The 27,888-nt window shown below is 40.9% G+C and overlaps 1 gene segment (V, D, J or C); it reads right to left on the bottom strand.

Moving 5' to 3' along the window:
- Positions 1–27,222, bottom strand: LOC105924229. The segment is given in 3 exon segments: positions 1–84; positions 26,890–27,088; positions 27,177–27,222. Coding segments are annotated over 3 exon segments (258 nt in total).
- Between the last annotated feature and the right edge of the window lie 666 nt (positions 27,223–27,888).

Here is a 27,888-nt window from a genome sequence, read left to right as displayed (position 1 = left end):
AAGAGACCTGACAGCTGATGGCCAGACGTTGACCTGGCTGCACAGTCACAGAGGCTGGCTGTGTCAGCTGTTCACACTTCACACCTTTGGAGAAAAATATCAAAACAGAATTACCTCAGGAATAAACGGTAACCTTTATGAGATCATGTTGTAAATGTTTCTGCCTCAGTGAGACTCCCAGGATCCAGCTGCCAGCAGCAGCAGCAGAGCTACAGAGAACATGTTGGTGCTGAAGGTGATCTGATGGGAGTTTCTCTTCTGCAGCTGACAGCAACAGATCAAGTCAATAAAACAAAGCGCTTAATTTACATAAAGGCAAAACCAGTTATCGTTTTTGACCACGTGTTGCATAAATATTCGTCTGTTTCTGTCAGGATGCAGCTTATTGGCTGCAGGCTGAGCCTCTCTCCCTCTCTCTTGTTCCTGCGCAGCCTGATCGGTTGGCTCGGACGTCCTGTGCTCCACTGCTCGGCTCTGAGGTTCTACTCGCATCTGCTCGGCTCTGAGGTTCTGCTCGTTCAGCCCTCCACTGCACGGCTCGGACGTCCTGTGCTCCACTGCTCGGCTCTGACGTTCTGCTCGCCTCTGCTCGGCTCTGATGCTCTGCTCGCCACTGCTCGGCTCTGACGTTCTGCTCGCCTCTGCTCGGCTCTGACGTTCTGCTCGCCACTGTTCGGCTCTGATGCTCTGCTCGGCTCTGATGCTCTGCGCTCCACGGCTCTGCTCAGATGTCCTGCTCTCCAGTGCTCGGCTCCAGAGTTCCTCCCGGTCAGTCTCTCCACACTCCTCCTGCCGGCCAGCTTCTACACCCTTCACCTCCGTCCGTTGTAAGACTCTGGTCTAATCATCCATCTTCCACACTATTCAATAAAAACTCACTCATAAGAACTGACTCTGTGTGTGCGTGCTGTGTCCGGGTTCATCCCAGAAAAATATATCATAACATTATGGACCGGCCAAGGGATGAACCCGAGCACGCACAGAGCCTGGTGTAGAAGCTGGTAGGATCTGCCTCGCCTCCGGTTCGTCTCGCCTGGGTCGCAAAGTTGCGACGCCACGCTTCTGGATTCATCTTGCCTGGGTCGCTGTATTGCGACGCCACGTTTCCGTCTCGTCTCGCCTGGGTCGCAAAGTTGCGACGCCCCGCCTCTGACTCTGTCTTCCTGGTCCGCCTTCCCCGCTGCTCAGCACTAAGGACGGCGCTCCTCGCCGCCGCTGCCCAGCGCTAACTTTTGCTGTTGCCCAGCATATTCAGACTTTGCTGCCCAGCGCCTTCTGGTTTTTGTTTAGAGTTATTCTTTTGGTGTTGTGTTCTAGATCTGCTTTAGTTTCTAGTCTTTTTGTATATTTTTTATTGTTTTAGAAGAATTATTTCCGCCTTCTGTTCTTTGTTTTGGCTCAACCTTAGTTTTTGCTTTACTTAGGATTTTTTGAGATTTATGTTGCTTTTGAGTATTGTGTTTTATTTTGTTGTTTTTGTCCGGGTTTTTGTGTCCCAGGTTTATTCTAGTCGTTCGGGTTTTTCTTAGTAGTCTAGTTTTTGTTTTTCTTAGTCAGCTAGTTCGGGTTTTGTTCTCCGTCTTCTTGTTTTAGCCATAGCCCTGATTTAGTGTTCTAGGTTCGCCTTAGTCTTCTGAGTTTTATTTTTGAGTTCCAGTTTTTTTTATTTTAGACTTCTTGCTTGCTTCTGTACAGATTTCTAGCTCTAGTTATCTAGTTTTTCATTAATTTAGTCGTACTTGCCCTCATCTCCCTGTTCTGTTTCGTTTCATAGTTTTGCTTTAGCTTTTGGTTCCTTTCCTAGTTTACCAGTCTTGTTTTGATTTTTCAGTTTGAGACCCTGTAGTTTCGTCAGCCCTGTAGTTTCGTTAGCTCTGTAGTCCCTGTCTTGACCCTGTAGTCCCTGTCTAGCCTCTGTAGTTTCTGTCCTAGCCCTGTAGTTCTAGTCTTGTTCTGTATTTGTTTTTTTTTTCTTTATTTTAGTTTTGTTTGTCTTTATTTTTCCCCCCTTTAGTATTTAGGTGTCTGGGTTCCTGCGCCATCTGGGTTCCTGCGCTGTATGGGTTCCTGCGTTGGATGGAGTCCAGCGCTCTTAAAGGTCCCTGCGCTCTCTAAGGTCCCTGCGCTTTCTAGGTCCCTACACCCTTCTCCAGTTTTCGTTGTATGTTTTGCCCGTTTAGGTTAGTTTAGGTCCCTTCCGTAGTTGTTTTGTTCTGTCTTACCCTAGTTTTTCTGTGTTGTTCCCCCGTTTAGGCGCATGCAGGTCGCCGCCAGAGCCCTCCAGCGCTCCTATGTCGCCGGCTGAGCCCTCTGGTGCGCCAACCTGTCGCTGCTCAGCGCACGCAGGTCGCCACCAGAGCCCTCCGGTGCTTTAGTCGCTGTCTATGCCCTCTGGCGTGCTTGGCCTCTTGCGGCTTAGCTTACCCTCTTGTTCCTGGTGTTTACGTTTATCTCGGTTTCCCAGCGTGTTAGGACGCCCCCTGATTCTCGGTTTCCCGGCGTGTTAGGACGCCCTCTGATTTGTGGTTCCCCGGCGTGTTAGGACGCCCTCTTTTCTCAGTTCCTCGGCGTGTTGGTACGCCCTCCGTTCTTGTTCCCTGGTGTTTTAGATATTCCTGTTTCCCTTGTGCCCCGGCGTTCCCTTTGCGCTCCGGCATTCTTCTTCCTTGCGCCCCGGCGTTTTCCTCGCGTCCCGGTGTTTTCTTTCCTCGCGCCCCGGCGTTCTCCCCACGCCCCGGCGTTCTCTTCCCCAAGCCCTGGCGTTTTCCTCACGTCCCGGCGGGTTTTCCCCTGGCGTTTCTGTACACCAGTTGTGTTCCAGCAGGAGTTGTTGAGCCTTGGTGTTTTCGTACGCCTGTTCTTCCCTCTGGCGTTGTCGTACGCTTGTTCTTCCCCCTGGCGTTGCCGTACGCTTGTTCTTCCCTCTGGCGTTGTCGTACGCTTGTTCATCCCTCTGGCGTTGTCGTACGCCCGTTCCTTCCCTTGGGCGTTGAGTGCGCCCGTTCTTTCCCCTTGGCGTTAAGTACGCCCGTTCCTTCCCCTTGGCGTTAAGTACGCCCGTTCCTTCCCTTTGGCGTTAAGTACGCCCGTTCCTTCCCTTTGGCGTTAAGTACGCCCGTTCCTTCCCTTTGGCGTTAAGTACGCCCGTTCCTTCCCTTTGGCGTTAAGTACGCCCGGTCCTTCCCTTTGGCGTTAAGTACGCCCGGTCCTTCCCTTTGGCGTTAGGTACGCCCGGTCCTTCCCTTTGGCGTTAGGTACGCCCGGTCCTTCCCTTTGGCGTTGGGTACGCCCGGTCCTTCCCTTTGGCGTTGGGTACGCCCGGTCCTTCCCTTTGGCGTTGGGTACGCCCGGTCCTTCCCTTTGGCGTTAGGTACGCCCGGTCCTTCCCTTTGGCGTTAGGTACGCCCGGTCCTTCCCTTTGGCGTTGGGTACGCCCGGTCCTTCCCTTTGGCGTTAGGTACGCCCGGTCCTTCCCTTTGGCGTTGGGTACGCCCGTTCTTTTCCCTTGGCGTTGAGTACGTCCGTTCTTTCCCTCTTGGCGTTTTCGTACGCCTATGTTTTCCCCTTGGCGCTGTCAGGCGTCCGTTTTGCCCCGGCGGTTCCCTCACGCCCCGGCGATCTCGTCCCTTGGGCCCCAGCTCTCCTATCACGCTCCAGCGTTGTCTCTCCTTGGCGTTTCCACACGCCCGTTCCTTGCCCTTGGCGTTTTCGCACGCCCGTTCCTTTCCCCGGTGTCTCTGTACGTTAATTGTGCTCCAGCGTTTTCTTGCGCTGTTGAGCTCTGACGTGTCAGTCCGCTTGTCCTTTCCCCCTTGGCGTTTCATACGCCCGTTCCTTCCCTAGGCGTTTCTGTAGGCCCGTTGCCTTCCTTAGCGCTGCCGTTGGTCCGTTCCTTCCCTTTGGCGCTGTCGTGCGCCCGTTCCTTCCCTTTTGGCGCTGTCGTGCGCCCGTTCCTTCCCTTTGGCGCTGTCGTGCGCCTATTCCTTCCCTTTGGCGCTGTCGTGCGCCCGTTCCTTCCTTTTGGCGCTGTGTTGTGCCCGTTCTTTCCCTTTGGCGCTGTGTTGTGCTCGCTCTTTCCCCGGCGTTGTCAAGCGCTCGCTGTTCCCCCGGCACAGTCAAGCGTTCGTGCCTTTCCCTGATGTGCCGCCCCCTGGTTGTGCTTTGGCACATCAGTGTTCTCTGGTCCCTTTGGTTCCCCGTGTTCTCTGGCCCCTTTTGGTTCCCCGTGTTTGCAGGCTCTTTGGTCCCTCAGTGTTCGGTTTCAACTCTTGCCCGCCTTCCTGGGCCCCCTCCACCCGCCCGGTGTGGGGATTCTGGGCCGTCCGGTGTCCGGCCTTGGGGGGGGGGGGGGTACTGTCAGGATGCAGCTTATTGGCTGCATGCTGAGCCTCTCTCCCTCTCTCTTGTTCCTGCGCAGCCTGATCGGTTCCACCTGGCAGGCTGCAATTAACCCACAACTGCTTCCACCTGTTCCCACCGCTTTATCAGACTCACCTCTTTCTGTTCCTGTCGCCGGTCCATAGCGTTCACTCCCGCTCAGTCCCTGCCAGTTTTTCTTGTCAGCTCCGTTTGTACCCGTCAGCCTGAAGACTCCTTTCACCTGGTCTTGTTACAGTCAGCCCAAAGACTTTCCGACAGTTTGTTTTCTCCAGTATTCAGCTCAGTAGTTCAGACCTCTACCGCTCGGCTCAGACGTTCAGACCTCCACCGCTCGGCTCAGACGTTCAGACCTCCACCGCTCGGCTCAGACGTTCAGACCTCCACCGCTCGGCTCAGACGTTCAGACCTCTACCGCTCGGCTCGGACGTTCAGCCCTCCACTGCACGGCTCGGACGTCCTGTGCTCCACTGCTCGGCTCTGAGGTTCTACTCGCATCTGCTCGGCTCTGAGGTTCTGCTCGTTCAGCCCTCCACTGCACGGCTCGGACGTCCTGTGCTCCACTGCACGGCTCGGACGTCCTGTGCTCCACTGCTCGGCTCTGATGATCTGCTCGCCACTGCTCGGCTCTGATGCTCTGCTCGCCACTGCTCGGCTCTGACGTTCTGCTCGCCACTGCTCGGCTCTGACGTTCTGCTCGCCTCTGCTCGGCTCTGACGATCTGCTCGCCTCTGCTCGGCTCTGACGTTCTGCTCGCCACTGTTCGGCTCTGATGCTCTGCTCGGCTCTGATGCTCTGCGCTCCACGGCTCTGCTCAGATGTCCTGCTCTCCAGTGCTTGGCTCCAGAGTTCCTCCCGGTCAGTCTCTCCACACTCCTCCTGCCGGCCAGCTTCTACACCCTTCACCTCCGTCCGTTGTAAGACTCTGGTCTAATCATCCATCTTCCACACTATTCAATAAAAACTCACTCATAAGAACTGACTCTGTGTGTGCGTGCTGTGTCCGGGTTCATCCCAGAAAAATATATCATAACAGTTTCAGCAATACAAAGAGACACTGACTGAATTTATAACATACAATGAGGTCAAATTAACTCTCATTTTACCAGAAATAAGACTCATGATCTAAACTGAAACATTACTGTGACATAGACTGGTTAATTTTATTTTACTGTTTATCTCAGAGTTCACAGTATGTCAAACCTAGACATTAAAAAAGCTTTTTTCTAAATTAATCACAATGTTGATTTATATTGTGAGATTATTTAAAAAGAGTTCTTCTAGATTTATAGGACAAAATGGATTAAAAAGACCAGCTGTGTTTAGTGCTTTTGTTTCAGAAAGTGGAAAGTATGTGAGACGTTTAATTGCCTTGAATTTTGCTCAGCAAAATATTTTAGTATGAACACATATGTTTTTGTTTTTTATATGTCTAACGCCAGCCTTCATTTTTTTTTTTTTTTTTTACAGTATACAGTATTTATGGTGTGACTTCTTTTATCTGGATGCTGTGCAGCCAGATGCTAGTGGAATAAACAAAAATACAACCTGAAAATGCACATGTATTTATCAGTAGATTGTTATGTATCATATTATCTACATTACATTTTTCTAAATGGATAAACTGTGTCATAAACATGTTGGTTCTACTTTGTAATAGCAAAGAAGCAATATAGTAAAAAAAAAAGCTAAAATTAAAAAAAGTCTCTAACTTCACCCATGAGAACTGAAGGGAGTTTAAGTCTTCTGTAAAAATAATGACAGAGATGTAGAAAAATGTGAAAATGTGTAATGTTCTCTCAACAATAACAGTATTAATCCTAACATGTAATGAATCAAAGAAGTACAACTGAGATAGAGCAAAATAAAAGTTTATCAACAGAGACAATGAGACTGTTAACTGTTTACCAACATCTTCTACAAATCCACAGATGCTGTCACGTTTAAAGGCACCATGCAGCTGAAACAAAAGTAATAAATGTTTATTTTAATATTAACAGGTACCAGCAGATTTATTGTTGATATTAGCAAACAACACTTTGATTTTGGTGAATATTAAACATCTCAAGAACTTATGTTGTGATCTGTCAGTAGATTGTGAGTCAGAATGCAAGCAATAAAAATATCTAAGATTTTATGGTTTAAATAAAGTCTTTGTTTTTCTAGTCAAACCAATGTTTTGAGCATTGATATTTCTTCTAAGCTTTAAACATTTATTGGTTTTCCTGACTCACCAGTTCTCAGTTTAGTGGAACAACAGTGTTAAATCAAACAGATCAGACCAGCCAACCCTGATCCATTCCAGTGTTTTTCCCTCAGCTTGTCTGATCCAGTAAATGAGAAACCAGATGATCTGACTGAGGGTCTCTGAGAGACGATGAAGAGTAATTTACCTGGAAATCTGTTCAAAGACAAACTATTTACAATCATCTGAAACAGGAGAACTCAGAGAGCAGAGAGACAGCAACCAGCAGAAGAGGGACTGCGTTGATTTCCCCTTCTTTTAACCAACTTTAAAGGCTAGGAATGACGTCAAGTCAATAATCCCTTTGTAGGAGTCTTCCTAAAGAGATGGGACGATTCTATTTAATCTTTAAGTGTCAACTTTGCTAAAAGATTTTAGTTTTGTTCATGGATTTTGTTCAGAAGACTAAATGTGGGTTAGAAGCCTCAAAAGAAGGTGTTCTAAAATGGTAATAAAACACTTTTGGCTCAGAGTCCTCCACTCAACAGGTAACAGCAGATGTGCTGCAGGAATTAATGCTTAATAGTTTCACAGTGTGACCGGACTTTTCAAGAATTCAGTTTCTATACCTTAAATAGTTTGAGCATTTCCTTGAGAGAATATAAAGAACGTTTTTTGGAAGTTCACAAAAGTTGAATTCTTTAAAGCTAAAGCAAAGTCAAGTCAGGTTTATTTGTATAAAACATTTCAGTAATAAAACAATTAAAATTCCTTTACATGGACAGAACATAAGAAACACTTTACAGTCACCTAAATCAGTCTAAAGGCTCCTCCTGTGGTGGGTTTATGTTAAAACTATTCCTGGACTGAGGAGTTTCTGAACCTCTCTGCTATTTTAATACACATTGTTGGGCTTTTAGTTGAAGGGAGGAACTGAGGAATTTATCTGTTGAACCACGTGTTGACAGGATCCCTGGAAAACAAGAAATCTCAAACCACAATAACAGTCTTTTTTATCTCTCTACTTCTGTCTCTAGATCAGACAGAGAAGGAAAGTCTTTTCTTTCCTCATCAAGATTTTAATAAAAATTCAGAAAGATATTTATACATTTGATTAACATGTATGCACATTGTTCAGGCTCTGTTGTTTTATAGCCTTTTTTCTGTTAGATTCTTGGTTGTTTCAGATCTGAATCAAACAGAGTGACAGACTGAATGTTCACTGCAAGCTGTCATTTCCAACCCATCAATTAGTAAACAAGTCTGTATGTCAAAGTCTCATCAATCTTACTCTGCAAAGATGTAATTCCTGAACAACTGGGAGATGAAGACGGTTTCTCTTCTAACAAAAAGCTTCAGTTTAAAATTTCTATTAATATGAAATATGATGGCATTTAAAATGTATTGCTGTAGATACTATCATATGCTTTAATAAAACCATATAGTACGTATTATGTATTTCATGCATTGTAATTTTACTCTTTTGAGTTTTCTTAACGTCTGGGTTTGACATAAAGTAGAAAATGGATAATTGAAAACTTCTTTTGTGTGTAATCTTTTTAGCCAATTATTCCTGATATATTGAAATATTAGTCTCTAATGTTACACAGATAAAGAGCTGGAGTTGGATAGGTGATTCATCAGAAATAAAATAAATGAAAAATCTACCTTCCTCTTAGTTTTTGTTGTTTATTCAACTTAAAATGTGACTTAATATTGACAGAAAATTGTGTATTTCCTTTATAGAACAGTGAGAATTTATTTGTGATCTAAGAGCGCCTCTTCTGGTCATTTAGTAATAATAGACGTGTTCAGGCTCTGAGGGGTTTTTGTACAGCTCTGCTGCTGGTTTGTGTCACTGTGGTCTCGTCTGGCACAGTAATACACAGCAGAGTCTTCAGGCTGCATATTCTGTCCGTTTAGAGTCACTGTGCTGCTGGAGGTGTCTACGTCTATACTGAACTTGTTCTTCAGTGAATCTTTGTAGTATGAATTTTCATTATTATCGTTCATCCCAATCCACTCCAGTCCTTTCCCTGCAGCCTGTCTGATCCAAGCTGTCCAGTAGCTCAGATCATAAGAGACCTGACAGCTGATGGTCAGACGTTGACCTGGCTGCACAGTCACAGAGGCTGGCTGTGTCAGCTGTTCACACTTCACACCTGTGGAGAAAAACATTAAAGCTAGGATTATTCTACAAACCGTAATCAGTCCTTTAATGGTGAACATGCTGTAAACGCCTCAGTGAGACTCACAGGATCCAGCTACTAGCAGCAGCAGAGCTACAGAGAACATGTTGGTGCTGAAGATGATCTGAGGGGAGTTTCTCTTCATCTGGTGCTGATAGCATGAGGTCACGTCTTTAAAAGTTAATGGTTAATTTGCATAATGCAACAAACAAGGAGTCTGTAAGTTTTACCAGATCATAGGTGGAAACCTTGTCTAGCAGTATTTGGTAAACTATTCCTGTATTTGGTATAAAAATAAATTATATATTTTGATATTTTCATTTAGACTGCCTCCCATCTTTAAGATTTTTGTTCTTTTCACAGAAAGATTTAAAAAGAAAAAAATCAACTAGTCTATTAAAGGAAAAGACACCAAATGTTTTTTTAACTAATTTTAAATGGACTTAATTTTTTGTGTGTGTATATATGTAATGTGAAGCATTATACAAGTCTTGGCCATTTACCATAATTTCGAAGGCAAAGCAATTTTTCAAAGATTTATTTAATTCATTGAAATAAATCTTTAAGATTTATTTAAGAATAAAACACTGATCTGAAAATATTTAGTTATTTCTAACTTTCTTGATGATTACTGTTTGCTGCTATTGTCGGAAAGTAGAAAATGTACTTCATCAACACTACATTAATCCAATAACATCTATCCAGTGACTTTTACTCAAAACCAGTTTATCATGCACTAAAAGCTGCTTTTAATCAATTTATCATGCTTTCCTAAATACAGCAAACCTATTCAAGTGACCCAAATCCTGTTCTTATTGCTGAGAATAAACTACATTTCTGTCATTATTTGGAGGCGCCTGGTTATGGTTTTGATTTAGATTCATGTTTTTCTTGATATTTATGTTTTATAGGTCTTGTCATACTCAGATATTATGTTTGTCGTCTGGATATTGCCATAAGGTTCAATACTAAATGTTTTCGATTTGTTATAGGTTTTTTCTCATTACTGCATTTCTTTACCTTTTGTCTTCTAGTCAATTGCTACCTTCATTTGTCCATGTAGTTTTGTGTTTTTGTTATCAGTCAGATTATGTCCTTGTATTTTTCTTCAGCTCCATTCATGTTTATTTCAGTCTGCACCCTCTACCATAGCTCCAGCCAATTTACTTCATTCACCTGCTGATGTGAATGAGGTTTAAGTCATCTCACCTGGGACTCTGTTTATTTATTCCTGCCTCCCATAGTCACCTTGTCTGCCTGTTTTTGACATAATCTCAACTTTTTTGGATTTTCCCTGTTTGCCTTGCCCTTGCTGGACACCTCATCGGCTCTCTGACTGTGAACATGACCTTGGACTGCTCTAACCACGATTCCTGCCCAGCCCCTTTGTTCTTGTCTGCCTTCTCCTGTCTGTCATCTCCTGCTGTGAGCAGCCTGCACCAATCTGGACATTTTCCTCCCCATATCTGATTTTGTTTGTTTTATTTTTAAAATAAACCTTTTAAAGCACAACTGCATGTCTGGCTTGGTTCTCTGATATGAAGTTCATAACACATCTTTAAATATTTCTTTCAATCAAGCCCCAAATAATTTAAAAAGAGGGTGCTATTGTAGCACACCAGCAAAACTGTTGTCATGTTTTAGATCTACAATGATTTGCACATCCTTTTCTTACAAAGCCTTTGACTTCTTTGTTTGATTAAAATGTTTGAATTTGAATTTTGAGTTTGAATTTAGCAATATATTTGTGATATTAATAGAATTTTTTTCACCATGAGAACTTTGACTCGATAATTTTGGTCAATGTGACAAAAAATTTGAACAGACTCAGAGTCTCTCCAAGGTTTTTCATCTCTGGACTAGACTAAATGGACTCCATACTTTGTCCTGTAGAACCTGATGTGATGGAAATAGAAGAGCTACAGGTGAAAATAACATGGGAAATGACAAATGTTCTGACATTTATTGATCACTGTAACATTCAACATTTAAAAACAAAAGAATGTGCATTCTAGAAAGAGGCCATCAAAGGGAACAGTGAGTGTGTTCCTCATCCTGAAACTGGAGACATTAATTACAAACCAGTCAGCAGGACAGAAATGCACAGCAGAGATTGTTGGTTTGCCTGATAATGGAGAAGGAGGGACTTAATGTACTGATAGTGTATAATAATGCAGCATCTATGTTTCAGCCTACCATTTAAAAAACTCCTCGCATTTAGATTTCACGTGAAAAGACATGTGACATTATAAAATATAAAGGGATGATAAACAAGTTATTTCTATAGTATATCAAAACAGGTCATTTTAGAAAAAAAATAAACTTGAGTAAGTCATTTTAAAACAAATGGGGTTAAAATGGTAATTCAGACTGGAAAACTCGCCTGCATTTCCTGACTGCCTCCTCATGCGCCTGTGATCCAGCCAATCTGCTTCAAGACCTCTTCCTACCTCAGCCAATCATCCTGCAAACTTTGCTTATACAGCCCTCCATTTATGGATTCTCCTGCTCCTCAGATGAGCTTTATCCCACCTCCATCCCATCTCCTCCTTTGCGCTCTCAGGCTCCTCCTTGCTCCCTTGTCCCCTCCGACCTCCACCACTAATGTCCGGACCCCAGGGGGGAAGATTTCACTAATCCTAATCCGAAAACTCAACGTCCAAGATCATATCCATTCGCATCTCTCAGGCCTTCTGCGGCCAAAGAACTATCACTGATTCATGTCAATAAATCAAATTGCCTTTTCTGTCTGTATGACTCTTTCCAGGTTGAATTAGAGAAGGTGTACAAAAATGTGTCATAAAAGAAAAAACAATATATCACTTTTATGTTATACCTTCTACAGCTATTTGTAAAACAGTGAAAAAAGAAAAGCTTTCTGCTGAACAAAGATGAGGTCAACAAACAAGAAAACCCAAAACACGTGTGTTCAGTTAATGTGTCGCTGTTATATCACCACATTTTAGACATTTAAAAAAATAGATAGGCAGTAATACAAACCAAAGCAGTGGTTGATTTATAAGTAAATTATGGGTAATATGAAGAAAGAATTGCTACACAATACCTCCAAAATGCATGAGTGTGCTTACAGGTAATGAGAGAGTCATGGAAAAGCTGCAGCCTCTGATTTTAGTCCTTCAGTCCTTTTATAGCTGTCTGACAGATCCAAGTGTTGCAGTGATCGACAAATATTAATATTTGTTTGTTTGTTCTTAATCATACATCAGAATTCAATACATTAGCCATTGTTCTCCCAGACACTTTGAAATTTGTATGAATTCTATCTATATTTCTATCTTTTGATTGCAGCTCTAATATGGATGAAACAATCCCAGGAGCACTGAGATGATCATTCAGACAAAGCTTATTTCACTTCCTTTCAGTCAAACAGACATTTTCTAACAATCTAAATTTCAGACAATATTTGTATTATTCTTTTTTAACTTTTCATTTGAGTGAAATGTTCTCCTATCTGTGTGACAACATTACAAATAACATTTACTTTTAAGAGTTCAACAATGAATTGTGTTGGAGCGCCTCCTCTGGTCGTTTCATATAACCTGTTCCGACTCTGAGGGGTTTTTGTACAGCTGTGCTGCTGGTTTGAGTCACTGTGGTCTACTCTGGCACAGTAATACACAGCAGAGTCCTCAGGCTGCATATTCTGTCCATTCAGAGTCACTGTTTTACTGGAAGTGTCTAAGTCTATACTGAACTTGTTCTTCAGTGAGTCTTTGTATGCTGAACCTCCAGTATATTTCCCCCCAATCCACTCCAGTCCTTTCCCTGCAGGCTGTCTGATCCAGTCAGTTGCATAGCTGCTCATATCATAAGAGACCTGACAGCTGATGGTCAGACGTTGACCTGGCTGCACAGTCACCGAGGCTGGCTGTGTCAGCTGTTCACACTTCACACCTGTGGAGAAGCACATTAAAACTATATCATTACCAGCAGGGAATATTCGGTTCGATGATGACACACATATCTTTGCCTCATTGAGACTCACAGGATCCAGCAGCCAGCAGCAGCAGGAGAGCTACAGAGAACATTTTTGTGTTGAAGTTGATCTGATGGGAGTTTCTCTTCTTCTGCAGCTGACAGCATCAGATCCGCTCTATAAAACCTGACACTTTTTATTTGCATAATACCAAACCAGCTACTTCAGAAACACATAATGGAAAGGGGTTTTTTACACAGTAGTGACCAACAGGAGGCACAGTATGCTTGTTTCTAAAATACCTGTCTTTAATTAATAATGTTTTATTTGTGTTCCTTTTTTGATTTTTGTATTTACCAATTTCAATATTACATAAAACACGTGCAACAATCATATCTGAGCAAATGTTATTTTTTTATATTGTCTGGGACTTCTAAAATCAGCTGCTGTTAATTTTTTAAACTTTTATTTTTTACACCAGTCAGTAAATCTTCAGACAGCCTGAGTGGTTTCAGGTCTCCTTAACTAGTCCCTTAAACCCAAAAGTTATTTGGCTTTCAGAGATTTTTGTGCAAGTCAGCAAAATATTTCTGTTACAATGACTCTCTGTCTGTCTTCAACTACATATTTTGTACATTTTGAGACAGTAAATGTTGGTCTTATTGTATTACGACAACAAAATCTTTTGTGGTCTATGTTAAATGTTGGTTACAATCTACAAAGGAACATTATCTTTATATCAATGCCATCGTCTCATGCAGATTTCCGACCTACCTGCAGGGAAACTCTCAGGAACAATAGTAAAAACAAAGGTTTAAAGAGTGGTGTGCTTTTCTGTGTTTGTAGTAAAACAATTTTGTTTTTGCATACGTTGTCATATTTGATGGAATTGGATTGAAGCGCAGACAAGAGCTTGGAAGTTGCATGTTGAATAGTGGCGATTTATGCAACAATAAAACAAGGCTTACACAGTGACAGGGAAACAGGAATCAGAAGCACGGCAACAACGACACCAGAGCAGAGTAGAAAAATGGATGAAGACAGAGATCCTGGCAAATGGTAATGGCAAATGGTAATGGCTATATTTACATATTTACATTGACAATGTAAATATAGGAGGGGAGAAAGGAGGAGTAACAACTGGTACCAATTACACAGGCACGATGAGAAAGATTCAATTAAGCAGAGGGGAAAAGTGCAGTGAGCTGGCATGAGCAGAGGGAGAACTGAGGGTCCATCCAAATACCCTTATTGGGTAAGGACTCTTTAGCCAAAATGGAGGTTCATCAGCAGTCGCCATGACAAGTGCTTTCTGAATAGTGCAGTCAGTAAGGAAGGAGGTAAGAAAAGGAGTCTGTACGCTTCCACCTGCGGCTAATTTAGCAAAAAAAACCTCGCAGTATCACTTACCAGCCTGAAAGGGATTCCACAATCCTTTGCATGGCATGCTGTATAAGCAGAGGCCACTTCACGGAAATTGATGAAAATGGCCGGAGAGTAGAGAACCCACACCATATAGTTTAATTTCAGAAGGCTGTAGGCCCGGATTTGACTCGCATCATGCATGTGTGTTTCGGTCAGGTAATGACATTGGAGTTAAAGGCTGTTAGAAAGCGGGGCAGCAGTTTGAAGCTCATTTCTTTCATACAATAGAGTTCTTACTGTTGACCCATGAAAGGTCATGAAAAAAGAGCTATATCAACAAACAGAAACAGTTATTTAATATATCCATACATCTGATGTATTCTCTTTGTATTGAGACAGCTGGAGAGCAGAATGATATTTAATTAGATCCACATTGTTCAAAATGTCCAAATGTTTAATATTTTCTGACTTGTTTTATTTATTTATTTTTTTTAAAAAGTAAAGTCAATAATCCGTTTTTTCACGGCAGTATTTTATCAGTTATTTATTGCTTCTGTACAGCCAGATGAAACGTCAATGTGGGTGAGATCGGGGAAAAGCAAAGGTTGCTTTGAGTCAGTCAGGGAGACTGACGTTATCCAGCAGCATCATCATCACAACAACAGAGAACATGTTGGTGCTGAAGATGAGCTGAGGGGAGTTTCTCTTCTTCTCATAGCATCACAGAAGGTCTTTAAATCAGAATTCTTCAATTTGCAGATTAACAAACTATCCTGTTAGTATTCTGTTACTCTTAATTTAAGTAATACATAAATCCTGCCTAACTCAATTGAAATGTACTTTTGTATTGTGACCATAAAAGAAATACATGATATACTCTATCTCCATCTAGGTCATTATATACTGTATCTCAAAGATATAGTAGCCATCACTATATATGTCTCATATGACAACTGGGGGGAAATAAAGACTTACCGCGTCTTAAAAAAAGAAAAGCACCAAAAAACAAAAATTGTTTCATACAATGAATTTAAGCAACCTTTTTCATCACTATGGGAAACAATGTCCAAAAGTAATTATTGGGTTATTTCCTCATTAAGTATATAGGCCATGTCCTCGGGTCATTGGGAAGGTGACATAGAAATATAAGCTTTTGACCATCTTTGTTTTGTTGTTCTTGTTGGTTGTGTTAATTAGCTGTTTTAAGTAGTAAACAAAATATGCAATTTTTCACCATGTTGTTGAGCAATTTGCTGCTGCTTATCTGTTGTACAAAAAGCATCATACCTTTCTGAAGTTCAGATTTGTTGAACCATAAATTGTTTCAGGTTATTTCTGAATTAGTGTCAATATGTTGGAGTATCCTGAGGTGACATTAACATTACCAAAGAAACACCCATATTTAAATAAGCCATTCATTAAAGATCCCATTCTTGTGAATTTACATGGTAGTACGTTGTATGTCATGTTTTTTTTTTTTTTTTTCACAGAAATTTGGAACATTGCGGTGCTGTCTGCATGAAACAGTCTAAATTCATTTGTGGTCTAAAAGCGCCTCCTCTGGTTGGTGAGTAATAAAAGTGTTCAGGCTCTGAGGGGTTTTTGTACAGCTGTGCTGCTGGTTTGTGTCACTGTGGCTCTCTGGCACAATAATACACAGCAGAGTCCTCAGGCTGCATATTCTGTCCATTCAGAGTCACTGTTTTACTGGAAGTGTCTAAGTCGATACTGAACTTGTTCTTCAGTGAGTCTTTGTAGTTTGAACTTCCAGTATATTTGTACCCAATCCACTCCAGTCCTTTCCCTGCAGGTTGTCTGATCCAATGTGTCAAGTAGCTGCTCACATCATAAGAGACCTGACAGCTGATGGTCAGACGATGACCTGGCTGCACAGTCACAGAGGCTGGCTGTGTCAGCTGTTCACACTTCACACCTACAGAGAAACACATTAAAACTATATCATTACCAACAGAGAATATTCAGTTCAGTCATGCCACACAACGTTTGTCCCGTTGAGACTCACAGGATCCAGCAGCCAGCAGCAGCAGCAGCATCAGAGATAAAGAGAACATGTTGGTGCTGAAGGTGATCTGATGGCAGTTTCTCTTCTGAAGCTGACAGCAACCCATCAGGTCTATAACGCCTGACTCTTCTGATTTGCATAATACCAAACCAGCCACACAAGAATCACATGATAGATTTTTTTATGTAGCATTAACCAATGGGATGGCACAGTATGCTTGCATTTATAATACCTATCTTAAATTACTATGTTCTTCTAATTGGGATTTTTTTCTGATTTCTCTATTTAACATTTTCAATATTACAGGAAACACATGCAAGAATGATATCTGAGCTAATGTAAGTTTTTATATCATCTAGCACTTTTGAAACCAGTGTCATGCCATCACAGGGTTTTTTTTTCTTGTTATTTAATATTTAATAAAGAACTCTCGCTCTCTTGAGTGTTGTCTAGAGAACATAAACTCAAACAGCTGATATTAGGACAATAGATGAAAGGGTGATTTGTGCACTGGCATTCTTTTAACAGAAAACTCTGCACATATATGGAATAAATGAGTGACAACTTCTCTTCAAGTTCAAGAACTTATTACCAGAAACAAAGCAGACCAGAAAACACAAACATTAATATCCCATTAGTGTACAAAACGTTTTTTGGAAGGAAACTTTGTTATAAACCTAACACACCCAAAACACATCAGCAAAGCGTTGTTTCAAAGGTTGCAAATGGGTAGCTTGAATGTAAGCTCAAGGTCTGTTTACCTCGGTCAAATCTTTAAACAAAACAATAAAAACATATTATAAGTAATCCACTTAAATGATTGATCTTTCCCCTGCTTAAGTCTCTGCTAAATCTGTGCCATTGTATCAGTTTTGTTGACTTTGGGCCATCGGGTTGGAAGAAGTTGCTTCAGGGTGAAGCTTATTGTCGGGGCGGCGAGCAAGCAGCTATCTCAGGGGTAAAAGGTCCTTGTTTGTGAACCGGGCTCCAGAGGGCTGCGCTTGAGTCTCCCGCTGGAAACTGTTTGAGTTGGGAGTGAGGAAGTTCAGAGCTGTGGAGGGGGAATGGGAAGCCCCAACATGTTTGGGCAACGTTCAGCCACGCTATTAAACTCTGCAGGTGTTCCAGGCTGGGATGAAGGGAAAGAAATAGGATGAGGATGAAGGGATGAAGTGAAGGAAAGGAGATGAGGATGATTAGAAGGGTTATGGTGGGATGAGGGGAGGGAAAGGAGAAGAGAATGATGGTTGAGGGTTAGGGAGGATGATGTCAAAAGAGCGTTACAGACTGAGAGGGATGAGTGAGCTGGGTAGTAGGCTATTGGTTAATTAAAGGTGTGGCTAAGGCGTCGCCCTGCTACCAAAACTAAGTTGACATAATAACTTCCCTAAGAAAAATACCTACCGATGAAACTGATCCAATGTACAAAGTGAACAGTTTTTGTGGAAGGAGGAAACCAGAATTTTTCAGTTGAGCCTCTTGTTGGTAGAAATCCTGATAAACAGGAAATCATGAACCACAACGTCAGCTGCTTCTGTAACAGTGTGTGTTTCCCTCTTTTACTGGTGCCAATTCAACATTGTACAGGACTTATGGTTGTCTCTTTTTGCTTTATTTTTTCACATTTTTCTGGTGAGTTAGAGTTAGGATTCAAATCAAGAGTTGCTACCTGAAATGGATCTGATTAAACTGCATCTACTATTCTGACATGCTTATACTTTGCTGTCATCTTTTTTAATTTACTTTGATTTTAACTTTCAGTCCATTTACCCTCACAATCAGTATGCATCATATGCTTTAAAGGCCACCTACACGTCACATTTCACATCGTAATTATTGACAGATGGGTTATGGTTGGAGGATGATTCAGACAGAAGGCAGAGATACCACCGACTACACTGACAGCAGAGATTAACAACAGTCATTTTTTAGTGTGCCTGTCTGAAACAAGTGTTTCAGTAATGACCTACAGCCTGAAACTGAGCAGGTTAGTCCACTGGGTTCTGCAGGGATTTTTATTCAGTGGCTCAGCTAGCCAACAGAAAAGATGTTATGATTTAAGTATCATTGATATATGTCTAGATTTCAATAACTTCTCAGATTTGACAAAAAACAGGAGGGGGAAATAAAACGCTGTGTTTCTCAAATGTGCAAATATTGAGCGAAATATTTTATTTAAACATTTTATTTTTATAAAATTATTGTTTACACAGAAGTGTATTTGACCTACATATTTGCCTACATTAACCTGTTCAGGCTCTGAGGGGGTTTTGTACAGTTGGGCTTCTTTTTTGTGTCATTGTGAGTCTCTGGCACAGTAATACACAGCAGAGTCTTCAGGCTGCCACACATATGTTTGTCCCGTTGAGACTCACATGATCCAGCAGCCACCAGAAGCAGCAGAGCTAAAGAGAACATGTTGGTGCTGAAGGTGATCTGATGGGAGTTTTTCTTCTTCTGCAGCTGACAGCAATCCTGGTACTTAGCAAAGCTTTTTTGGGCTAACTGAGTTTTTCCTGCTTCTAAGCTGAGATCTATACAAGGAAGGCTTGGAAAAGGCGTGTCCTTTTCTGCAGGAGCCTTATGCTGGAGTGCAAAATCTTCACATAAATCTATATGTTGAGAGAGGCTGATCATACCACAACTAAAAATCTTACCATTTCTGATTAATACATATATTTTCAAGTGCTACCGTTTTTCACTGCTGTCAATGATTTGTGTTCATATTCTCAGCCCATAAATCGCTTTTCTAACACGAGGGGACGCTCTGAGTTCTGAACAATTTGTTTGTGCTGCTCTGTCCAGCTATGGGTTTGTTGTGACAAACACAAGTGATGTTAGAGCGCCCCTTGTTAGCCACAAGAGGGTGTAATACACAGCAGAGTCTTCAGGATGCATATTCTGTCCATTCACAGTCACTGTTTTACTGGAAGTTTCCAAGTCAATACTGAGCTTGTTCTTGAGAGAGTGTTTGTAGTTTGAACCTCCCATACTTTAATCCAATCCACGCGGTAGTTTCCCTGCAGGCTGTCTGATCCAGTGTGTTGCATTGCTGCTTATAGAATAGGAGACCTGACAGCTGATGGTCAGACGTTCACCTGGCAGCACAGTGACCGAGGCTGGCTGTCACAGGATCCAGCAGCCAGCAGAGCTACAGAGAACTTGTTGGTGCTAATGGTGATCTAAGGGGAGTTTCTCTTATTCTGCAACAGACAGCATCAGATCAGGTCTACAACACCCAACTCTTCTGATTTGCATAAAATCAAACCAGCCATACAAGAACCGCATGATAGAATTTTTTATGTACTATTAACCAGTGGGATGGCACAGTACGCTTACATTTATAAAACCGATCTAAAATTAATAATATTATTATTATCAATAAAAAACAATATTATTTTTATTATTATTAAAAGTTATTAAAATTAATTGTGTTGTTCTAATTGTTTCCTTTCTTTTGTTTGTTTTCCGTATTTTAAAAATGTATTACATGAAACACATACAAGAATTGTATCTGAGCTAAAGTTAGCTTAAAGTTAAAGACTTTGAATCCGACCCACGGTCCTTTGCCGCATGTCTATCCCCCTCTTCCACCCCCTTCCTGTCAGCCTACTTTCAGAAAAAGCGAGCCACTAAGAGCCCCGAAAAAAAATGTTAAATGAAATATCATCACTTTAAGTTTGTTTTTAAAATCATTAATATTTGTTTTTAGTTTCCATTTTCTATTTTCATCCATCCATCCATCCATCCATTTTCTAACACGCCTATCCCTATTGGGGTCGCGAGGGGTGCTGGTGCCTATCTCCAGCTGTCATTGGGCGAGAGGCGGGGTACACCCGGTCGCCAGTCTATCTCAGGGCCATTTTCTATGTTTTATTTTGTTTTAATTTACCTATGTTTTATTCCAACTGTTTTTATCACTAACTTTTATTCTGTTGTTATTTTCCTATGTTTTAATTATGTTAAACACTTTACATTGTCCTTAAATAAATTGTGTAGCCTCTGTACTTTAATAAATTTCCCTGTCTTGCCTTTGCTTCCTGTGTCACTGTGGCTCTCGAGCACAATAATAAACAGCAGAATCCTCAGCTGTCAGGCTGTTCATCTGCAGATACACCTGATTTCTGCTGTTCTCTCTGGAGATGGTGAACCGGTTTTTCACTGAGTCAGAGTAGTAGACATAGCGGCTGTCATATCTGATATAAGCAATCCACTCCAGTCCTTTTCCAGCTGGCTGTCTGATCCAGCTCATTCTAGGAGTGCTACTAAACCCAGAATATGTGCAGGTCAGTCTGTGGGATTCTCCAGGCCTTTTAACCACTGATTCAGACTCAGTCAGTGTTTGACCATCAGTACCTGCAGACAGACAGATCATTAGGTTCTGAACTGTAATAATTATGTATTTACTCACTAAGAGGATCCTTTAAGTGATCCTTTGTTCTCACCGGTCCAGTTAACTGCCAGGATGAGGAAAGCGATCACAACCTGATGAGGTCTGATCATTGTAGAAGCCATTTGTCTCTGCTCAGTCTGGACGTGTCTTTGTCTCTGATTTACTGCAGGTCTTGAACTCTCTCACAGACATGTAAAGGTGGAAGCAGTGCAAACTTTGCATCAACTCCTCCTTCTGAAAAAGAAGCAGAACTCCTCTTGATTTTCTGTAAGACTTTTTTGATGCGTTGATGGATTAGGTTAAACATACATTTTCCGGTAATTTATCATTACTTTCACACAAAGCCATAAAGATTTAAAGCCAAATAATTACAAATATTATGACTGTCTGCACCAGTCCTGTTAGAGGAGATCATTTTGGATATAATGTGAATATGAAGCCGAAGTAGCTAGGTTTATAATTTTTTTTTTAAAATTCAGGATTCTTTGTCACATAAACAACACAAATTTGTATATTTAAATAACAAACACATTTCCAAGCTCTTTGTAGAAGTGGGAAGACAATATTTATTTAAGTTGAGCCACACATTAAAAGGAATTCTGAAAAACAAGAAATGACAAAAGTCAATACTTTTTGTCTGTTTTGGGAGCAGTCAGAATTTACGTTTGTGCTCTTATTTTAGATTTTTAAGTTTTGGTTTTATTTCTGCACAACAAACAAACAAAAATTTTAAAACAGCTCAAGGAATTTCTTTACAGCTAAATAAATATGTGTATATGCTTGGGACTGGATATATAAGTTTGACACTGATTACATCAGCAAAAATAATTGCACTAGATTCTAATTTTGGTTTAAAAAGTAATCAAAGTTGTTTGTTGTATCACCATTATACACTTGAAAGACATTGTGTCAAACTTTTCCCTAAAGATTAAAAGTATTTCTTCTCCCTTTCTAATAAAATGACAAAAATTGTTTTTAAAATCCAAATTTTTAAAGCAAGCACACTTTTCCTTCATTCTGGTTTATGAACCCTGAGGCACTGCCTCCCCCACACCCTGCCCTCCATACTTAACCCCAACCCCCATATTCCAGGGGTGAGAAGAAGCGCCAGCCCCAGCTGCCCCCTGGAAATCAACGCCCATCCAGAACCCGACCATGTGGCCTGCTAGTCCTTCAGGCCCTGAACTCTGGATGGCAATGGGAGAACAGGGGTGTGTGAAAGACCCACTCAAATGTCATGTTTTTGCAAATCGTTCTCAAGTGCATATAAAACCGGAGGAGCCAAAAAAAGAGGCAGCATTACAGCATCTGAACATTTTTTAAGATATGACACACTAGTTTTTAAGATACTGTCATAAATTTTAAAATCATCAAGAATTTTATTAAGGATTGACTTGGAATCACTGGTGGTCCTAGGCCGCCTCCTCTGGCAGTTTTGCTCATAATACATATGTATGGCCTGTGGGGCGGGGGGTTATACAGCTCTCCTATCTGAGTCGCTGTTTTACTAGAATCTTTTAAGGTCATGCTAAACTTGTTTTTTAGCAGATCATTGTAGTCTGTGATATATCCACTTTGTGCAGAACCAATGCACTCCAACATTTTCTCCTGCAGGCTGTCTAATCCAAGCTGTTGCATAGCTGCTAAGAGAATAAGTGACCTGATGTCAGAGTGCAGCTTTGCCTGCTGCACCCTGGACATTTTCCGGCACCTTCCTCCTCCCATACACCCCGATTACGATCAGTTCCACCTGCTGCAGTCAATAAACCCGGCCTCATTCCACTTGTCAATCCAAATACTTAAGGACTCTTCAGCCAGCCCTTCATCTCTGGTTCGTCGTCGTTCTTCCCTAGATGACTCTCTGCCTTCATTCTCCCATCATCAGACTCTCGTCCTGCCAGCTTGGACCCCGCTCCAAACACTGCCCTGGTTCCGTCCTGAAGCTCACCTTCGGTCCTTCAGCTTCCTCTCGTCTGCCAGCTCCTGACATCACCATTCATCTGCTTCAGCTCGGTAAAGACCCTGCTTTCATTATCCACAACTCATCCCCTTCAATAAAACTCTTAACACGAAGCTGTGTGTGTGGCTGAATTCAGGTTCAAACAGAACAGATCATGACACCTGACAGCTGATGGTCAGATGTTGACCTGGCTGTACAGTCTGAGTGGCTGGTTGTGTTAAACTGTCGGCACTTCACACCTATAGCTAATAATAAAACCAAACAAAAACATTATATATAATTATGGTAAAATTAAATATTCTATAGGTATGATCACATAATTTCTCTCTCTGTGAGACTCACAAGATCCAGCAGCAGAGTTACAGAGAACATGTTGGTGCTGAAGGTGATCTGATGGGAGTTTCTCTTCTACAGCTGTCAGCAACATATCAAGACTTTAAAACCCAACTCACCTGATTTGCATAATACCGCACCAGAAACTGACTCCACTGATGGCAACAAGTCCTTTTGTAGTTTGCCTGCCTGATCCATGTGTTTTAGTAATGACCAACACCTTAAGAACTGAGCAGGTCAGCCCATTGGGTTCTGCAGGAATTTTTTATTCACTGGGTCAGCGAGCCACAAGAAAATAATTCATTAGTTAAGTATGATTGAAATATGATTACATTTCAATAACTTCTCAGATTTGACAGATTTGACATTAGGATGATGGGCAGTTTTTGAAGGGAGCAAAAATATGATGTAAGAATGATTTCAGAGACACTGGGATTTTAACATTTAGATCAGAATGATTGTATCTAATGTATGTTTTACGTTTCCACTCCTGTTTTAACATTGTTTAAAAATATATATTTCGTTAAACTGTTTTTTTTTTTATAATTTTATTGTTAATGTAAAATTGATGTTGACTTACACTATTTTCTTGATACAAAATGAATGTTTCTAACAAACCTCTAATTTAATTTGAAAACATGTAACATAAACAAATTTTGTAGTTGTGTTAATTTAATTTTGAATGAAAAAATATGTAATTTTTCCATGTGCCTAAATTTAAACTCGATCATACAGCTCCTGTGGCTTGATATATCCTGTTAAGGCCCTGACGGGTTTTTGTACAGCTGTGCTGCTTGTTTGTGTCACTGTGGTCTCTGACACAGTAATACACAGCAGAGTCTTCAGGCTGCAGATTCTGTCCATTCAGAGTCACTGTTTTATTCGAAGTGTCTAAGTCAATACTGAACTTGTTCTTTAGTGAGTCTTTGTACGCTGAGTCTCCAGTATATTTCCACCCAATCCACTCCAGTCCTTTCCCTGCAGGCTGTCTGATCCAAGCTGTTGCATAGCTGTCCAGATCATAAGATACCTGACAGCTGATGGTCAGACGATGACCTGGCTGCACAGTCACAGAGGCTGGCTGTGTCAGCTGTTCACACTTCACACCTGTGGAGAAGCACATTCAAACTATATCATTACCAGCAGGGAATATTCGGTTCCGTTATGACACACAATGTTTGTCTCATTGAGACTCACAGGATCCAGCAGCCAGCAGCAGCAGCAGAGCTACAGAGAACATGTTGGTGCTGAAGATGATCTGATGGGAGTTTTTCTTCTCCTGCAGCTGACAGCAACAGATCAGCTCTATAAAACCTGACACTTCTGATTTGCATGATACCAAACCAGCTACATCAGAAACACATAATGGAAAGGGTTTTTTTACACAGTAGTGACCAACAGGAAGGCACAGTATGCTTGTTTTTTAAATACCTGTCTTTAATTAATAATGATGTTTTTTTTGTGTTCCTTTTCTGATTTTTGTATTTACCAATTTCGATATTACATGAAACATGTGCAACAATCATATCTGAGCTAATGTTAGTTTTTTTATATATTGTCTAGGACTTCTAAAATCAGCTGCCGTTAAATGTTTAAACTTTTATTTTTTACACCAGTCAGTAAATCTCCAGACAGCCTGAGTGGTTTCAGGTCTCCTTAACTAGTAAATTAAATTTGTTGTGCAAGTCAGAAAAATATTTCTGTTACAATGACTCTCTGTCTGTCTTCAACTACATATTTTGTACATTTTGAGACAGTACATGTTTGTCTTATTGTATTACAACAAAAAAATATTCTGTGGTCTATGTTAAATGTTGGTTCCAAATCTACAAAGGAACAATATCTTTATATCAATGCCATCGTCTAACGCAGATTTCTGACCTACCTGCTGGGAAACTCAGGAACAATAATAAAAACAAAGGTTTAAACGAGTTGTGTGCTTTTCTGTGTTTGTAGTAAAACAATTTTGTTCTTGCATACGTTGTCATATTTGACAGAATTGGATTGAAGCGCAGACAAGAGCTTGGAAGTTACATGTTGAATAGTGGCAATTTATTTAACAATGAAACAAGGCTTACACAGTGACAGGGAAACAGGAATTAGGAACACGGCAACAAAGAGTCCAGAGCGGAGTAGAAAAACGGATGAAGACAGAGGTCCTGGCAAATGGTAATGGCTGAGCTGACAACGTATATATATATAGGAGGGAAGACAGGAGGAGTAACAACTGGAACCAATTACACAGGCACGATGAGAAAGATTCAATTAAGCAGAGGGGAAAAGTGCAGTGAGCTGGCAGGAGCAGAGGGAGAACTGAGGGTCCATCCAAATACCCTTATTGGGTAAGGACTCTTTAGCCAAAATGGAGGTTCATCAGCAGTCGCCATGACAAGTGCTGTCTGAATAGTGCAGTCAGTAAGGAAGGAGGTAAGAAAAGGAGTCTGTATGCTTCCACCTGCGGCTAATTTAGCAAAGAATCCTTGCAGTATCCCTTACCAGCCTAAAAGGAATTCCACAATCCTTTGCATGACATGTTGTATAAGCAGAGGCCACCTCACAGAAATTAACAAAAATGGAGTAGAGAACCTGCACCATGTAATTTAGTTTCAGAAGGCTGTAGCCCCGGATTTGACTCGCATCATGCATGTGTGTTTCCGTCACGTAATGACATCGGAGTTAAAGGCTTTTCGAAAGTGCGGCAGCAGTTTGAAGCTCCTTTCTTTCATACAATAGAGTTCTTACTGTTGACCCATGAAAGGTCAAGAAAAAAGAGCTATATCAACAAGCAGAAGCAGTTATTTAATATATCCATACATCTGCTGTATTCTCTTTGTATTGAGACAGCTGAAGAGCAGAATGATATTTAATTAGATCCATATTGTTCCAAATGTCCAAATGTTTAATATTTTCTGACTTGTTTTATTGTCGGGGGGGGGGGGGGGGGGGGGGGTGTTAAAAAGTAAACTCAATAATCTGTTTTTTTCATGACAGTGTTTTATCAGTGATTTGTTGCTTCTGTACAGCCAGATGAAACCTCAATTTGGGTGAGATCAGGGAAAAGCAAAGCTTGCTTTGAGTCAGTCAGGGAGACTGACATTATCCAGCAGCAGCATCATCAGAACAACAGAGAACATGTTGGTGCTGAAGATGAGCTGAGGGGAGTTTCTCTTCTTCTCATAGCATCACAGAAGGTCTTTAAATCAGAATTCTTCAATTTGCAGATTAACAAACTATCCTGTTAGTACTTTTGTACTGTGACTGTAAAAGAATTACATGATATACTCAATCTCCTTCTAAGTCATTATATATCTCAAAGATATAGTAGCCATCACTATATATGTCTCATATGACAACTGGGGGGAAATAAAGACCTACAGCATCTTAAAAAAAGAAAAGCACCAAGAACAAAAATTGTTTCATACAATGAATTTAAGCAACCTTTTTCATCACTATGGGAAACAATGTCCAAGGTAATTATTGGGTTATTTCCTGATTAAGTATATAGGCCGTGTCCTCGGGTCATTGGGAAGGTGACATAGAAATATAAGCTTTTGACCATCTTTGTTTTGTTGTTCTTGTTGGTTGTGTTAATTAGCTGTTTTAAGTAGTAAACAAAATATGCAATTTTTCACCATGTTGTTGAGCGATTTGTTGCTGCTTATCTGTTGTACAACAAGCATCATAATTTTCTGAAGTTCATATTTGTTGAACCATAAATTGTTTCAAGTTATTTCTGAATTAGTGTCAATATGTTGGAGTATGCTGAGGTGACAATAACATTACCAAAGAAAGACCCGTATTTAAATGAGCCATTCGTTAAAGATCCCATTATTGTGAATTTACATGGTTGTACGTTGTATGTCATGTTTTTTTTTTTTTTCACAGAAATTTGGAACATTGCGGTGCTGTCTGCATGAAACAGTCTAAATTCATTTGTGGTCTAAAAGCGCCTCCTCTGGTTGGTGAGTAATAAAAGTGTTCAGGCTCTGAGGGGTTTTTGTACAGCTGGGCTGCTGGTTTGTGTCACTGTGAGTCTGGCACAGTAATACACAGCAGAGTCCTCAGGCTGCATATTCTGTCCATTCAGAGTCACTGTTTTACTGGAAGTGTCTAAGTCAATACTGAACTTGTTCTTCAGGGAATCTTTGTAGTATGAGGCTCCATAGCTGTCTTTCATCCCAATCCACTCCAGTCCTTTCCCTGCAGGCTGTCTGATCCAAGCTGTGTAGTAGCTCAGATCATAAGAGACCTGACAGCTGATGGTCAGACGTTGACCTGGCTGCACAGTCACAGAGGCTGGCTGTGTCAGCTGTTCACACTTCACACCTGTGACAGAAAACATGAATACAAAAGTTGTTAACAGCAGTAAATCATTGTGGTGTGATTATTTTGTCAGTGCCTCAGTCAAACTCACAGGATCCAGCCGCCAGCAGCAGCAGCAGCAGAGCTACAGAGAACATGTTGGTGCTGAAGGGGATCTGGTGGGAGTTTCTCTAATGCAGCTGACAGCTGTAGATTCCGCCTTTAAACAGGAGTGTTTAATTTACATAAATACAAACTAGCATGCTAGAATTAATAGAGATCAGTGTAGATCTGTTTATTCAATGTTTCTAGCATGCAGTGACTTTGACATGCCTTAACTTGTAAAGTTGCATTGGGTTTATTCTATCCTTTTTACAACCCTTCAACATATTGTTGAAGGGTTGTAAATGATTATGTCTTAGTCATTCAACAAATAGAAGGTTTTAACAGACTTGTATCAAAAATGGACATCTCATCGGAATAAACCTTTTAATAACATTAGTTATTATTACTTGTATAAAATAATTTCTTATTTTTTAAGATGCTTCACTTACTGCATTGGTACTCCATGTTTATATTATTATTATTATTATTATTATTATTATTATTATTATTATTATTATTATTATTATTATTATTATTAATAAAAATAATAATAACAATAATTGTTATTATTATTATCAAGCCATATCACAGCCACGTACCATAAAATCCTTCTAAAACTATTTAAAAGTGTTGTATGTGTGGAAGCCCTTCAGTCTAAAATAACAATAGATAATTTTAGTAACTGGTATTTTTCTACTCTTCATAAACACCAAAACTGT

This window comes from Fundulus heteroclitus, unplaced genomic scaffold (assembly GCF_011125445.2).
Source record: "Fundulus heteroclitus isolate FHET01 unplaced genomic scaffold, MU-UCD_Fhet_4.1 scaffold_48, whole genome shotgun sequence".
NCBI lineage: Eukaryota > Metazoa > Chordata > Actinopteri > Cyprinodontiformes > Fundulidae > Fundulus > Fundulus heteroclitus.
The sequence above is the reverse complement of the archived record's forward strand: the minus strand, read 5'-3'. Positions and strand labels throughout refer to the sequence as shown.